Here is a 16,629-nt window from a genome sequence, read left to right on the forward strand (position 1 = left end):
CTACAGTTATGTAGTCCCAGATACAGCCAATGACCTCCCACCTTACCAACATGACCTTATAATTGGGAAGGAACACCCGTACCTACGATGGGCCCAACCCATAATCCACCAACTTGTCACTCCAGCACCGCCTTCAAAGACCCAGCGACCCCTACCGGCTGCTATGACAAAACAGAAAACCAGACAACACCACAGGACATCAAATGGCGATCAGGAAAAGAAACAAAGCAATGAACCCACACAAAACAAACAAAAGGACAAACACAAAAGGACAAAACCAATAAACAAAGCAAACAAAACAAAACAATAAAACAAACAACTAAACAGCTCTAGGAAGGGAGGGTGGAAGAAACCTCACCTGTGCTGGCACAAGCTCTGACTGACCTCCGACAAGTCCCATCCCCTCTCCTCATCCTAGCAAGACCAAACTCAAGCCCGATTGCTCCAATCAGGTGAGTAAAGACCCCCATCAGCCTATACTCCCATCCAAATCCAGTCTCCGCCTCGTCTGCAAGCCCCAGTCATGCTGGCCCTCCCTTTTAGCTTTGCTCAGTCCAGGCCCTGACTTTCTGTCTGGTCTCCTGCTGTCAGACTGGCCTGCTGGGCCCGGTGGTCAGAAGACTCTTTCCCAGAGGCGGACTGAAAACTCATGGGGCCCCTGGGCAACAGGGGATCATGGGACCCCTGTGTCCTTGCCCAAACTCAAAAAAGCCTATGAAAAAGGTACCAGGGGCATCTCATGGGGCCCCCTACTGACCTCGGGCCCACGGGCAGTGCCTGACTTTCCCGCGCTCTCCTGTCCAATCTCCCGGGCTTTGATGTTTATATGCCCCCGTCCATGCTCTTCCTCTCTTGGGAAATGTAGTCCCTGACCGCCCTGCTCACCAGCTGAGTCCTGCTATACAGCATACAAGTTCCAGAGGGCTGTTCTGTCCATCCAAGTGACCCAGAATGGAAGACCACCGCCATCGAATGTCCATTTTATTGTACTGCAAGTCATCACATTTCAATGGGTTACATACAAGTAAAAGATTGTTAGACACTTGAAACTGGTTAGACAAGAAAATCAATGCTGACGGTGTTTCTGATGAAAAGACGTATTACTTACGTCTGAAGCTAAAGCTGGAGAAATGAAACAGAAGGTAGCAAAGAGGCGAGGGGAGGGACTCATGTCTTATTTACATCAACAATCTAGTTCATCTCACCATTGTCTGGATATATTCTCTAGAGGGAAGAGGAAACAATGGACACATTTCAGGTAAGAAACAAATTCTCTCGTGTTATTATTATAATTACTATTAATATTATACAGGATTTATATAACGCCAACACAAGTGCAGACAGTGCAGAGTGACCACACAGAGAGCAGACCACAGGTTTAAACTACATGTGACAGTAATGTAAAAGTAAACCGCACAGAGAGTGCATTGGTGGGATTCAAACCCAGCGCCCCATTGTTGCAAGATAGAATGTTGATAATGGGGAACTGTTCTTCCCACTGACACCAATAATGAGACACTATTCCCCCACTAATACCAATGATGGGGCACTATTCCTCCCACTGATACCAAAGATGGGGCACTATTCCTCCCACTGACACCTATGATGGGGCACTATTCCTCCCACTGACACCAATGATGGGGCACTATTCTTCCCCCTGACACCAGTGTTGGCGCACTATTCCTCCCACTGACACAAATGATGGGGCGCTATTCCTCCCACTGACACCAACGATGGGGCACTATTCCTCCCACTGACACCGATGATGGGGCACTATTCCTCCCACTGACACCGATGATGGGGCAGTATTCCTCCCACTGACACCGATGATGGGGCACTATTCCTCCCACTGATACCAATGATGGGGCACTATTCCTCCCACTGACACCGATGATGGGGCACTATTCCTCCCACTGATACCAATGATGGGGCACTATTCCTCCCACTGACACCGATGATGGGGCACTATTCCTCCCACTGACACCAATGATGGGGTACTATTCCTCCCACTGACACCAATGATGGGGCACTATTCCTTCCACTGATACCAATGATGGGGCATTATTCCTCCCACTGACACCAATGATGGGGCACAATTCCTTTCACTGACACCAATGATGGGGCACAATTCCTTCCACTGACGCCAATGATGGGGCACTATTCCTCCCTCTGACACCAATGATGGGGCACTATTCCCACTGACACCAATGATGGGGCACTATTCCTCCCACTGACACCAATGATGGGGCACTATTCCTCCCACTGACACCAATAATGGGACACTATTCCTCCCACTGACACCAATGATGGGGCACTATACCTCCCACTGACACCGATGATGGGGCACTATTCCTCCCTCTGACACCAATGATGGGGCACTATTCCCACTGACACCAATGATGGGGCACTATTCCTCCCACTGACACCATTGATGGGGCACTATTCCTCCCACTGACACCAATAATGGGACACAAGGTTTAGGAGGGTGTCTATGAGAAGATTTGACTATTCTTCCAGAAGCACATTTGTCAGGTCAGGCACTGATGTCGGGGGAGGAGGCCTGGCTCGCAGTCTCCGCTCTAATTCATCCCAAAGGTGTTCTATGGGGTTGAGGTCAGGACTCTGTGCAGGACAGTCAAGTTCCTCCACCCCAAACTGGCTCCTCCATGTCTTTATGGACCTTGCTTTGTGCACTGGTGGGCAGTCATGTTGGAACAGGAAGGGGCCATCCCCAAACCTAAGGACAGTGCTCAGAGGTGGGTAGTGGGCAGAGACAAGGGACAGTGCTCGGAGGTGGGTAGTGGGCAGAGACAAGGGACAGTGCTCGGAGGTGGGTAGTGGGCAGAGACAAGGGACAGTGCTCGGAGGTGGGTAGTGGGCAGAGACAAGGGCAGTACTCGGAGGTGGGTAGGGTTTTTTTTGAAAATATATTCTTCAGATTTTTTTTAACAAAAAGTCATTTTAACATATATCTGTAATTGCATTCCAAAAATGTAGATTTGTATTTTTAAAGACATGCAGTATATTTGAAATGTATTTTTAAAAATATTTTTCATATATTTTGCAATAGAAACACATTCAACATGCAGTATATATATATATATTTTTATTGAAATATATTTTTAAATATTTTGACTACGGCCAAAATTGTAGCATTTCAAATATATATCAATATATTTGTGAAGAATATTTTTAAAATATATTTCAAAGATATTTTTCTTCCAATGTGGGTCATTTTATCTATTTGCTATATACCGATATGAGTTTGTAACATGATGGCCGTTTATGTATTTGATTGCATATGATTTAACACAGAGCGCTGCACTTTTGTATGTTTAGTAAATATCATATACACCTAGTTTATATTCTCGGTCAGCCAGCAGGTGGTGCTTTGGGTTTGTGAGATTAACCCCCCAAGCGGTCTGATTATTTCCAATTTTTGGTGCTGAAAGCGGTACCATTATTTTGCATGGAAATATGTACGGAGCAAAGTCGCAGAATCAGTTTTCAGTGTCTGATGAGGAATTTCCCCCACGAATCATTATCACTCAATTCTGCAAGTGGTTCTGATTTACTATCGCTGTTCTCTAGCCGGTCTAAAACCGCTTTTGACCTAAAGGGACGCTTTTTGGACGCCATGGACGTTTCTCAGTTTCCAGGCAGAAAGAACAGTAAAAATGCAGGCAGGGCGCCGGACAAAGCACTCGGGACAAAATGTATGTGAAATGGTTTGATACAGCAATGTTTTACTATGTAAAAATCGTTTTGAAAAAAATGTCATTTTTTAAACATTTTCAAATTTTCCGCCAGTTCTGGCGCCCGTACGTCCCGACGTCACAGGGACCAGAACATGGAAGCTGGATGCCGGCATCGGCCAAAGGAGATGGCTGGGGACAATTCAGGGGACACGTCATGGGAGCGAAGGACAAGGTAAGCGCTGCAGGGACTCCATGAGCAACGCCGCATGGTAAGCCCGAGTGTAGCTCGGGGGGGTTACCGCTTGTGGTACTGAAACTTTACCCCGAGCTACACTTGGGAATACCTCCAGGGGGGTTAATGAAAGCTTGAGAGGATAACAATTTACAGAAGTGCAGGCATCCAGATCGCTTTCATGAAATAAAACTGAATTGCACGACAAAATAGATTTTCAGCACATCTATTATTTTTAGTCCAGCAGATCGTAGTGTTCGGTCTCTCTCTGCAAATGGGGTCAGTCCCGGCTCAGACTCAACATGACTGAGGGACATGCAGAATATTGAGGCTATTACTTACCACCTAAACCATAAAACAACCACCCCCCTTCAACCTCCCCCACCTAAATAACCACGCGACTCTCCTTTCCGGCAACAGCAGCCCATTTATTTGACATAACTCTTACATAACACTTCTTCTGGTACAATCAAATAATAACTGACAGTAATAATCCCAACCGGGTCCAAGGTCTTCAAAGGCACTGTTACTGACATCAATAACTCGGCTGTATCTGAAACCCAATGAAAAGGCCCCCAGCCGCTACTACACCACCTCAGGGACAATACTACAGTTATGTAGTCCCAGATACAGCCAATGACCTCCCACCTTACCAACATGACCTTATAATTGGGAAGGAACACCCGTACCTACGATGGGCCCAACCCATAATCCACCAACTTGTCACTTCAGCACCGCCTTCAAAGACCCAGCGACTCCTACCGGCTGCCATGACAAAACAGAAAACCAGACAACACCACAGGACATCAAATGGTGATCAAGAAAAGAAACAAAGCAATGAACCCACACAAAACAAACAAAAGGACAAACACAAAAGGACAAAACCAATAAACAAAGCAAACAAAACAAAACAGCAAAACAAACAACTAAACAGCTCCAGGGAGGGAGCTCCAGGGAGGGAGGGTGGGAGAAACCTCACCTGTGCTGGCACAAGCTCTGACTGACCTCCGACAAGTCCCATCCCCTCTCCTCATCCTAGCAAGACCAAACTCAAGCCTGATTGCTCCAATCAGGTGAGTAAAGACCCCCATCAGCCTATACTCCCACCCAAATCCAGTCTCCGCCTCGTCTGCAAGCCCCAGTCATGCTGGCCCTCCCTTTTAGCTTCGCTCAGTCCAGGCCCTGACTTTCTATCTGGTCTCCTGCTGTCAGATTGGCCTGCTGGGACGGGTGGTCAGAAGACTCTTTCCACTCTCTCTCTCTCTCTCTCTCCAATTCCGGTTCCGCAGCCTAGTTCAGCACTTCAGCCGTCAGCACACTTCCTTCTCTTCTAGTCTCTCCCCGCACTCTCCTGGCCAATCTCCCGGGCTTTGATGTTTATATGCCCCCGTCCACGCTCTTACTCTCTTGGGAAATGTAGTCCCTGACCGCCCTGCTCACCAGCTGAGTCCTGCTATACAGCATACAAGTTCCAGAGGGCTGTTCTGTCCATCCAAGTGACCCAGAATGGAAGACCACCGCCATCGAATGTCCATTTTAATGTACTGCAAGTCATCACATTTCAATGGGTTACATACAAGTAAAAGATTGTTAGACACTTGAAACTGGTTAGACAAGAAAATCAATGCTGACGATGTTTCGGATGAAAAGACATATTACTTGCGTCTGAAGCTAAAGCTGGAGAAATGAAACAGAAGGCAGCAAAGACGCGAGGGGAGGGACTCATGTCTTATTTACATAAACAATCTAGTTCATCTCACCATTGTCTGGATATATTCTCTAGAGGGAAGAAACAAATTCTCTCGTGGTATTATTATAATTACTATTAATATTATACAGGATTTATATAACGCCAACACAAGTGCAGACAGTGCAGAGTGACCACACAGAGAGCAGACCACAGGTTTAAACCACATGTGACAGTAATGTAAAAGTAAACCGCACAGAGAGTGAGTTGGTGGAATTCAAACCCAGCACCCCATTGTTGAAAGATAGAATGCTGATGATGGGGAACTGTTCCTCCCACTGACACCAATAATGAGACATTATTCCTCCCCCTGACCACGATAATGGGGCACTATTCCTCCCACTGACACCAATGATGGGGCACTATTCCTCCCACTGACACCAATGATGGGGCACTATTCCTCCCACTGATACCAATGATGGGGCACTATTCCTCCCACTGATACCAATGATGGGGCACTATTCCTCCCACTGACACCAATGATGGGGCACTATTCCTCCCACTGACACCAATGATGGGGCACTATTCCTCCCACTGATACCAATGATGGGGCACTATTCCTCCCACTGATACCAATGATGGGACACTATTCCTCCCACTGACACCAATGATGGGGCAATATTCCTCCCAATGATACCAATGATGGGGCACGATTCCTCCCACTGATACCAATGATGGGGCACTATTCCTCCCACTGACACCAATGATGGGGCACTATTCCTCCCACTGATACCAATGATGGGACACTATTCCTCCCACTGACACCAATGATGGGGCACTATTCCTCCCACTGATACCAATGATGGGGCAATATTCCTCCCAATGATACCAATGATGGGGCACGATTCCTCCCACTGATACCAATGATGGGGCACTATTCCTCCCACTGATACCAATGATGGAGCACTATTCCTCCCACTGATACCAATAATGGGGCACTATTCCTCCCAATGATACCAATGATGGGGCACTATTCCTCCCACTGATACCAATGATCGGGCACTATTCCTCCCACTGATACCAATGATGGGGCACTATTCCTCCCACTGACACAAATGATGGGGCACTATTCCTCCCACTGACACCAATGATGGGGCACTATTCCTCCCACTGATACCAATGATGGGGCACTATTCCTCCCACTGACACCAATGATGGGGCACTATTCCTCCCACTGACACCAATGATGGGGCACTATTCCTCCCACTGATACCAATGATGGGGCAATATTCCTCCCACTGACACCAATAATGGGGCACTATTCCTCCCACTGATAGCAATGATGGGGCACTATTCCTCCCACTGACACCAATGATGGGGCACTATTCCTCCCACTGATACTAATGATGGGGCACCATGCCTCCCACTGACACCAATGATGGGGCACTATTCCTCCCAATGATACCAATGATGGGGCACTATTCCTCCCAATGACACCAATGATGGGGCACTATTCCTCCCACTGATACTAATGATGGGGCACTATTCCTCCCACTGATACCAATAATGGGGCACTATTCCTCCCAATGATACCAATGATGGGGCACTATTCCTCCCACTGATACCAATGATCGGGCACTATTCCTCCCACTGATACCAATGATGGGGCACTATTCCTCCCACTGATACCAATGATGGGGCACTATTCCTCCCACTGATACCAATGATGGGGCACTATTCCTCCCAATGATACCAATGATGGGGCACTATTCCTCCCACTGATACCAATGATCGGGCACTATTCCTCCCACTGATACCAATGATGGGGCACTATTCCTCCCACTGATACCAATGATGGGGCACTATTCCTCCCACTGATACCAATGATGGGGCACTATTCCTCCCACTGACACCAATGATGGGGCACTATTCCTCCCACTGACACCAATGATGGGGCACTATTCCTCCCACTGACACCAATGATGGGGCACTATTCCTCCCACTGATACCAATGATGGGGCACTATTCCTCCCACTGATACCAATGATGGGACACTATTCCTTCCACTGACACCAATGATGAGGCACTATTCCTTCCACTGATACCAATGATGGGGCACTATTCCTCCCCACTGACACCAATGATGGGGCACTATTCCTTCCACTGATACCAATGATGGGGCACTATTCCTCCCACTGACACCAATGATGGGGCACTATTCCTCCCACTGATACCAATGATGGGGCACTATTCCTCCCACTGACACCAATGATGGGGCACTATTCCTCCCACTGACACCGATGATGGGACACTATTCTTCCCACTGACACCAATGATGGGGCACTATTCCTTCCACTAACATCGATGATGTGGCACTATTCCTTCCACTGACACCAATGATGGGGCACTATTCCTCCCACTGACACCAATAATGGGGCACAATTCCTTTCACTGACGCCAAAGATGGGGCACTGTTCATCCCACTGACAGCAATAATGGGACACAAGGTTTAGGAGGGTGTCTATGGGAAGGTTGGACCATTCTTCCAGAAGCACATTTGTCAGGTCAGGCACTGATGTCGGGGGAGGAGGCCTGGCTAGCAGTCTCCGCTCTAATTCATCCCAAAGGTGTTCTATGGGGTTGAGGTCAGGACTCTGTGCAGGCCAGTCAAGTTCCTCCACCCCAAACTGGCTCCTCCATGTCTATATGGACCTTGCTTTGTGCACTGGGGGGCAGTCATGTTGGGACAGGAAGGGACCATCCCCAAACCAAAGGACAATGCTCAGAGGTGGGTAGGGTTTTTTTTTGAAAATATATTCTTCAGATTTTTTTTCAACAAAAACTCATTTTAACATATATTTGTAAGTGCATTTAAAAAATGTAGATTTGGATTTTTAAACACATGCAGTATATTTAAAATTTATTTTTAAATTTTCCATATATTTTGTAATAGAAACACATTCAACATGTATATATATATATATTTGTTGAAATATATTTTTAAATATATTGAATACGGCCAAAATTGTAGCACTTCAAATATATGTCAATATATTTGTGAAGAATATTTTTAAAATATATTTCAAAGATATTTTTCTTCCATGTGGGTCATTTTATCTATTTACTATATACCGATATGAGTTTGTCACATGGTGGCCGTTTATGTATTTGATTGCATATGATTTAACACATAGCGCTGCACTTTTGTATGTTTAGTAAATATCATAGACACATAGGGGTTGATTTACAAAAACTGGCGAGTGCAAAATTTAGTGTGCCTTTGTATGGGAGCCAACTGAACAGTAAATTGGCGGATAGAAATATTTCCATTTGAAATTAAATTGAATATATATTTATTTATTTGCTTCAAATATCATTTATCTTAGTCCAAGCGATCCCACATGGAAGAAAAATATATCTGAAATATATTTTAAAAATATTCTTCCCAAATAGATTGCCATATATTTGAAATGCTACAATTTGGGCCGTATTCAATATATTTCAAAATATATTCACAATGAAAACTGATTTATAGAACAGATGCAAATATCTAAAGCCCATTATTTAGAGCTTTTCACAAACTGTATTTTCAACATGACTAATCTGATGTCTTTTTCTGATTAGTTTGAAGATCTGATTCACCCAATAGAGAGTTTCGAGGTGACCTCCTGCAACAAATTTATGGCTAATCCTTGGAAGTCAATTTGCCTTTTCCTGCTTGTTTTAATTTTTATAATGGTAATAAAAATAATATAAATAATAATAATAAGTTATTATTTTAGTCAACAAGGTGACTAAGTGGTTAACTCTTTTGGCTTTTGGTCCCCAGTTTCAACCCCACAATATCTGTTTTTGAATGTTTTGTTCTACTCACATTTTTTGTTTATTTCCTCTTGGTATTTTCCAGTTTTAACTCACAACCCAGGAAAATACTGGTAGGTTAATGCCCCATTCCAGACATAAAAAAAAATTGCCATTACATTGAGACCCCCGTGTGGCGGGGGATGAAAGATTAATTCAGTCTAAGCCAGGGGCGGACTGACCATTTGGGAACCCGGGCACTGCCTGTGGGCCCAGGGTCAGTAGGGGGCCCCATGAGATGCCCCTGGTACCTTTTCATAGGCTTTTTTGGGTGTGGTTTGAGTTTGGGCAAGGACACAGGGGGCCCCATGATCCCCTGTTGCCCAACCTCATCTTTTATATTTTCCAAAAATTTGGGTAATTTATTGCGCTTCTTTGCCCAAAAATTCACTTTGCGGTAATATTGTGCAACATATAAAATTGAAAGTATCACTATTTTATTCTCTAGGGTGTCTGCTTTCAGAAAATATATAATGTTTAGGGGGGGGGGGGGGGTTGTATAATCTTCAGGTCTGAGATAATTTTTTAAACATGTGTGCAGGAAGGGGCCATCTTCAAACTCTTCCCACAAACGTGGGAGCATGAAATTGTCCAAAATGTCTTGGTATACTGACACCTTAAGACTTCCCTTCAATGCAACTAGGGTGCCAAGCCCAACCCCTGAAAAACAACCCCACACCGTTTAAGAGGGTGTCTATGGGAAGGTTGGACCATTCTTCCAGAAGCACATTTGTCAGGTCAGGCACTGATGTCGGGGGAGGAGGCCTGGCTTGCAGTCTCCGCTCTAATTCATCCCAAAGGTGTTCTATGGGGTTGAGGTCAGGACTCTGTGCAGGACAGTCGAGTTCCTCCACCCCAAACTGGCTCATCCGTGTCTTTATGGACCTTGTTTTGTGCACTGGTGCGCAGTCATGTTGGAACAGCAAGGGGCCATCCCCAAACCAAAGGACAGTGCTCAGAGGTGGGTAGTGGGCAGAGACAAGGGACAGTGCTCGGAGGTGGGTAGTGGGCAGAGACAAGGGACAGTGCTCGGAGGTGGGTAGTGGGCAGAGACAAGGGCAGTACTCGGAGGTGGGTAGGGTTTTTTTTGAAAATATATTCTTCAGATTTTTTTTAACAAAAAGTCATTTTAACATATATCTGTAATTGCATTCCAAAAATGTAGATTTGTATTTTTAAAGACATGCAGTATATTTGAAATGTGTTTTTAAAAATATTTTTCATATATTTTGTAATAGAAACACATTCAACATGCAGTATATATATATATATTTATTGAAATGTATTTTTAAATATATTGAATATGGCCAAAATTGTAGCATTTCAAATATATGTCAATATATTTGTGAAGAATATTTTTAAAATATATTTCAAAGATATTTTTCTTCCATGTTTCTTCCATATTTATAACGATATGAGTTTGTAACATGGTGGCCATTTATATATTTGATAGCATATGATTTAAAACATAGCGCTGCACTTTTGTATGTTTAGTAAATATCATATACACATAGGGGGTTGATTGAAGTTAGAGCCAATCAGCTTCTAACTTCAGCTCGTTCAATTAAGCTTTGGCAATAAAACCTGGAAGCTGATTGGTTTCTGCGCAGAGCTGCACCGGATGTTGCACTCTCCAGTTTTAGTAAATCAACCCCCTAGTTTATATTCTCGGTCAGCCAGCAGGTAGTGCTTTGGGTTTGTGAGATTAACCCCCCAAGCGGTCTGATTATTTCCGATTTTTGGTGCTGAAAGCGGTACCATTATTTTCCATGGAAATATGTACGGAGCTCAGTCGCAGAATCGTTTTCAGTGTCTGATGAGGAATTTCCCCCACAAATCATTATCACTCAATTCTGCAAGTGGTTCTGATTTACTATCGCTGTTCTCTAGCCGGTCTAAAACCGCTTTTGTCCTAAAGGGACGCTTTTTGGACGCCATGGACGTTTCTCAGTTTCCAGGCAGAAAGAACAGTAGAAATGCAGGCAGGGCGCCGGACAAAGCACTCGGGACAAAATGTATGTGAAATGGTTTGAAACAGCAATGCTTTACTATGTAAAAATCGTTTTGAAAAAAATGTCATTTTTTTTAAATTTTCAAATTTGCCGCCAGTTCCGGCGCCCGTGCGTTCCGACGTCACAGGGACCAGAACATGGAAGCCGGATGCCAGCATTGGCCAGAGGAGATGGCCGGGGACAATGCAGGGGACACATCATGGGAGCGAAGGACAAGGTAAGCGCTGCAGGGACTCCCTGAGCAACGCCGCATGGTATTCCCGAGTGTAGCTCGGGGTCAGGGGGCCCGGGGGCCCAATGAGTTGTCAGTCCGCCCCTGCTCGGGGTTACCGCTTGTGGTACTGAAACTTTACCCCGAGCTACACTCGGGAATAGCGTCAGGGGGGTTAATGAAAGCTTGAGAGGATAACAATTCACAGAAGTGCAGGCATCCAGATCGCTTTCATGAAATAAAATTGAATTGCACGACAAAATAAATTTTCAGCACATCTATTATTTATTTATTTTTTTTAAATGAAATTGCGGCACTGAACAGTAAATTGGCGGATAGAAATATTTCCATTTGAAATTAAATTGAATATATATTTATTTATTTGCTTCAAATATCATTTATCTTAGTCCAAGCGATCCCACATGGAAGAAAAATATATCTGAAATATATTTTAAAAATATTCTTCCCAAATAGATTGCCATATATTTGAAATGCTACAATTTTGACCTTATTCGATATATTTCAAAATATATTCACAATGAAAACTGATTTATAGAACAGACGCAAATATCTAAAGCCCATTATTTAGAGCTTTTCACAAATTGTATTTTCAACATGACTAATCTGATGTCTTTTTCTTATTAGTTTGAAGATCTGATTCCCCCAATAGAGAGTTTCGTGGTGACCTCCTACAACAAATTTATGGCTAATCCTTGGAAGTTCATTTCCCTTTTCCTGCTTGTTTTAACTTTTAGAATGGTAATAAAAATAATATAAATGATAATAATAATAAGTTATTATTTTAGTCAATAAGGTGACCAAGTGGTTAACTCTTTTGGCTTTTGGTCCCCAGTTTCAACCCCACAATATCTGTTTTTGAATGTTTTGTTCTACTCACATTTTTTGTTTATTTCCTCTTGGTATTTTCCAGTTTTAACTCACAACCCAGGAAAATATTGGTAGGTTAATGCCCCATTCCAGACATAAAAAAAATTGCCATTACATTGGGGCCCCCGTGTGGCAGGGGGTGAAAGATTAATTCAGTCTAAGCCAGGGGCGGACTGACCATTTGGGAATTCGGGCACTGCCCGAGGGCCCAGGGTCAGTAGGGGGCCCCATGAGATGCCCCTGGTACCTTTTCATAGGCTTTTTTGGGTGTGATTTGAGCTTGGGCAAGAACACAGGGGGCCCCATGATCCCCTGTTGCCCAACCTCATCTTTTATATTTTCCAAAAATTTGGGTAATTTATTGCGCTTCTTTGCCCACAAATTCACTTTGCGGTAATATTGTGCAACTTAAAAAATTGGAAGTATCACTATTTTATTCTCTAGGGTGTCTGCTTTCAGAAAAGATATAATGTTTAGGGGGGGGTTGTATAATCTTCAGGTCTGAGATAATTTTTTAAACATGTGTGCAGGAAGGGGCCATCTTCAAACTCTTCCCACAAACGTGGGAGCATGAAATTGTCCAAAATGTCTTGGTATGCTGACACCTTAAGATTTCCCTTCAATGGAACTAGGGGGCCAAGCCCAACCACTGAAAAACATCCCCACACCATAATCCCTCCTCCACCAAACTTTACACTTTGCACAATGCAGTCAGGCAAGTAACGTTCTCCTGGTAACCGACAAACATGTCCATCAAATTGCCAGACAGAGAAGCATGCTTGGTTACTCCAGAGAACACGTCTCCACGGCTCTAGAGTCCAGTGGCGGTGTGCTTTACACCACGGCATCCGACGCTTTGCATTGCACTTGGTGATGGAAGGCTTGGATGCAGCTGCTCGGCCATGGAAACCCATTCCATGAAGCTCTCTACGCACTGTTGTTGGGCTCATCTGAAGGCCACACCAAGTTTGGAGGTCTTTAGCTATTGACTCTGCAGACAGTTGGCGACTTCTGCGCACTGTGCGCTTCAGCATGCGCTGACCCCGCTCTGTCATGTGACGTGGCCTACCACTTGGTAGCTGAGTTGCTGTTGTTCCCAGTCGCTTCCACTTTGTTATAATCCCACTAACAGTTGAGCGTGGAATATTTAGTAGCCAGGAAATGTCATGGATGGCCTTATTGCCCAGGTGGCCACCTATCACGGGACCACGCTTGGAGTCACTGAGCTCCTGAGAGCGACCCATTCTTTCACCAATGTTTGTAGAAGCCGTCTGCATGCCTAGGTGCTTGATTGTATACAGCTGTGTCCATGGAGGGGATTGGAGCACCTGAATCACATGATTGGGAGGGCGGGCCAATACTTTTGGCAATATAGTGTACTTCTGATGAGACTGAACACAGCCTTCTAAAGCATTTAGACACGTCATATGTATAGGATGTATCATACTAATTTCCAGTCTTTAACTATCATTTACTATGTATTATATACTAGGAAATTTTGACTTGCAAGCTGTACGCTGAAAGGAACCAATTACTAGAGGAACGGAGGCAATATCTGTTTGAAATAAGACGGTTAACTGATCATCGGAACCAACTGATGTCTGAAAGTCTGTGGCTACGAAGTGTTGTTGAGAAAACAGAAGATCCTTTGTACAACTTTCTCTTCTTTGCCAAAAAAGCAGCAAATATTCTAGAAGCTGCATTTGCAAAAATGTTTTGGTAAACAACTTCACCCAAACCTTTCCTTTGGTGTTGTATAAAACATTTAGAACTTCTGTCAGGCTTGTATTGCTTTCTGTCTGTGTTCCAGTGGAGAGATTTCACTTCACTACCTGTCCTGCTGACAACTTCTGTCACTTAAAGGGGAAATTTCACCAAGAAGGGTTTAGACAGCAATTAAAAATAAAAATGTAATAAAAGTGGGAGATGCTGGATCTGTCATTCATTCAGTCATACAGTGTCTAGTAGATATTGATTCTGTATAGAGAAGTAGTATAATAAATGTGCTGTGCTTGATAACTTCGTGATATGTGATCAAATTAACCCCTTGCCTACCGGGCACTTATACCCCCTCCCTGCCTACCGAGTACTTATACCCCCTCCCTGCCTACCGGGATCTTATACCCCCTCCCTGCCTACCGAGTACTTATACCCCCTCCCTGCCTACCGAGTACTTATACCCCCTCCCTGCCTACCGAGTACTTCTATCCCCTTCCTGCCTACCGGGCACTTCTACCCCCTCCCTGCCTACCGGGCACTTCTACCCCCTTCCTGCCTACCGGGCACTTCTACCCCCTTCCTGCCTACCGGGCACTTCTACCCCCTCCCTGCCTACCGGGCACTTCTACCCCCTCCCTGCCTACCGAGTACTTATACCCCCTCCCTGCCTACCGGGCACTTCTACCCCCTCCCTGCCTACCGGGCACTTATACCCCCTTCCTGCCTAACGAGTACTTATACCCCCTCCCTGCCTACCGGGCACTTCTACCCCCTTCCTGCCTAACGAGTACTTATACCCCCTTCCTGCCTACCAGGCACTTATACCCCCTTCCTGCCTACCGGGTACTTATACCCCCTCCCTGCCTACCTGGCACTTATACCCCCTCCCTGCCTACCCGGCACTTATACCCCCTCCCTGCCTACCGGGATCTTATACCCCCTCCCTGCCTATTGGGCACTTATACCCCCTCCCTGCCTACCGAGTACTTATACCCCCTCACTGCCTACCGAGGACTTATACCCCCTCCCTGCCTACCCGGCACTTGTACCCCCTCCCTGCCTACCCGGCACTTATACCCCCTCCCTGCCTACTGGGCACTTATACCCCCTCCCTGCCTACCGGGATCTTATAGCCCCTCCCTGCCTACCGGGCACTTATACCCCCTCCCTGCCTACCGGCACTTATACCCCCTCCCTACCTACCGGGCACTTATACCTCCTCCCTGCCTACCAGCACTTATACCACCTTCCTGCCTACCGAGTACTTATACCCCCTTCCTGCCTACCGGGCACTTATACCCCCTCCCTGTCCAGGCCAATTTTCAGCTTTCAGCGCTGTCGCATTTTGAATGGCAATTGCGCTGTTATGCAACGCTGTACCCATATGACATTTTTATCATTTTTATGAGACAGATAGAGCTTTCTTTCGGTGGTATTTTATCACCTCTGGGAATTTTTTTATTTTTTGCTAAACATACCAAAAACAATTGAATTTTTTGAAAAAAAAAATTTTGTTCTTAGTTTTTGTTATAAAATTTTGTAAATAAGTGATTTTTCTCCTTCACTGACATGCAGTAATGAGGCTGCAGTGATGGGCACTGATAGGCTGCACTGATGGGCACTGATAGGTAGCACTGATGGGCACTGATGAGGAGGCACTGGTAGGTGGCACTGATGGGTATTAGAGATGAGCGAATTATTCAAAAATTCGGTTCGGCTGATTCGCCGAATTCGCCGATTAAATTCGCTTCGAGCCGAATATATTCGCTGCGAATTTAACTTATAAAAGGGTGTTTCTAGGCTTCAGAGAGCCTTTATATTAGTGCAGAACACTGTACCTTTAATTTAAATGCCCTTGGAGTCTGCTGGGGAAGAGAAATAATACTGTCAGTCAGTATGACATGCAGATGAGTGCCGTCGATCTTAGAATCACCGCACACTTCACTCATTTGGGCAGTCACGGGGCCAAAACCAGAGTGTGGAGCCACAGTGTGGCGGTGGAGGCAGCAGCAATGGGAGGCCATACAGCAACCTATGACAAAATGGAACCCACCAGCAGTGTGAGGAGACCTGAAAGTGGCACATGGCAGAGTGTGGCGATGGAGACAGCAGCAATGGGAGGCCGTACAGGGACCCATGACACACTCTGGACCTGGCAGCAGCATGAGGAGGCGGTACAGGGGCCCATGGCAGATTACGGGCCTGGCAGCAGCATGAGGAGTCGGTACAGGGGCCCATGGCAGAGTGGCGGAGCGTAAGCAGCTAAAATTGAAGGCCATACAGAGGCCTATGTTAAAAAGTCCCCCCAGCAGCAGCGTGGG

General features: G+C 45.3%; 1 protein-coding gene across 3 annotated transcripts; it reads left to right on the forward strand.

Annotated features, from left to right (window-relative positions):
- The first annotated feature begins 1,112 nt into the window (after positions 1 to 1,112).
- LOC149432289 (uncharacterized) lies at positions 1,113 to 14,514 on the forward strand. 3 transcript variants are annotated; one of them, XM_089665283.1, is made up of 6 exons: positions 1,113 to 1,258; positions 3,811 to 3,930; positions 9,242 to 9,355; positions 11,588 to 11,707; positions 12,347 to 12,460; positions 14,082 to 14,514. In XM_089665283.1, the coding sequence occupies exons 1-6, from the start codon at positions 1,244 to 1,246 to the stop codon at positions 14,310 to 14,312; spliced, it is 714 nt and encodes a 237-aa protein (XP_089521409.1). In that variant the 5' UTR covers positions 1,113 to 1,243; the 3' UTR covers positions 14,313 to 14,514. The 3 variants fall into 3 exon arrangements, with proteins under 3 accessions (XP_089521409.1, XP_089521410.1, XP_089521411.1); XM_089665284.1 differs by lacking the exon at positions 11,588 to 11,707 and having other exon boundaries at positions 1,114 to 1,258; XM_089665285.1 differs by lacking the exon at positions 3,811 to 3,930 and having other exon boundaries at positions 1,169 to 1,258.
- The last annotated feature ends 2,115 nt before the right edge of the window (positions 14,515 to 16,629 follow it).

The sequence above is a fragment of the Staurois parvus genome, unplaced genomic scaffold (genome assembly GCF_062004578.1).
Source record: "Staurois parvus isolate SC_StPar_1 unplaced genomic scaffold, SC_StPar_1.0 ptg002174l, whole genome shotgun sequence".
NCBI lineage: Eukaryota > Metazoa > Chordata > Amphibia > Anura > Ranidae > Staurois > Staurois parvus.

What these genes read in the sequence shown, in the direction of transcription:
- LOC149432289 (XM_089665283.1), top strand. An exon ending in TCATGGGAGCGAAGGACAAG is followed by an intron (nt 3,931 to 9,241) that starts GTAAGCGCTGCA and finishes TTTTCTGATTAG; the next exon opens with TTTGAAGATCTGATTCACCC. An exon ending in TTGTTTTAACTTTTAGAATG is followed by an intron (nt 12,461 to 14,081) that starts GTAATAAAAATA and finishes ATTATATACTAG; the next exon opens with GAAATTTTGACTTGCAAGCT.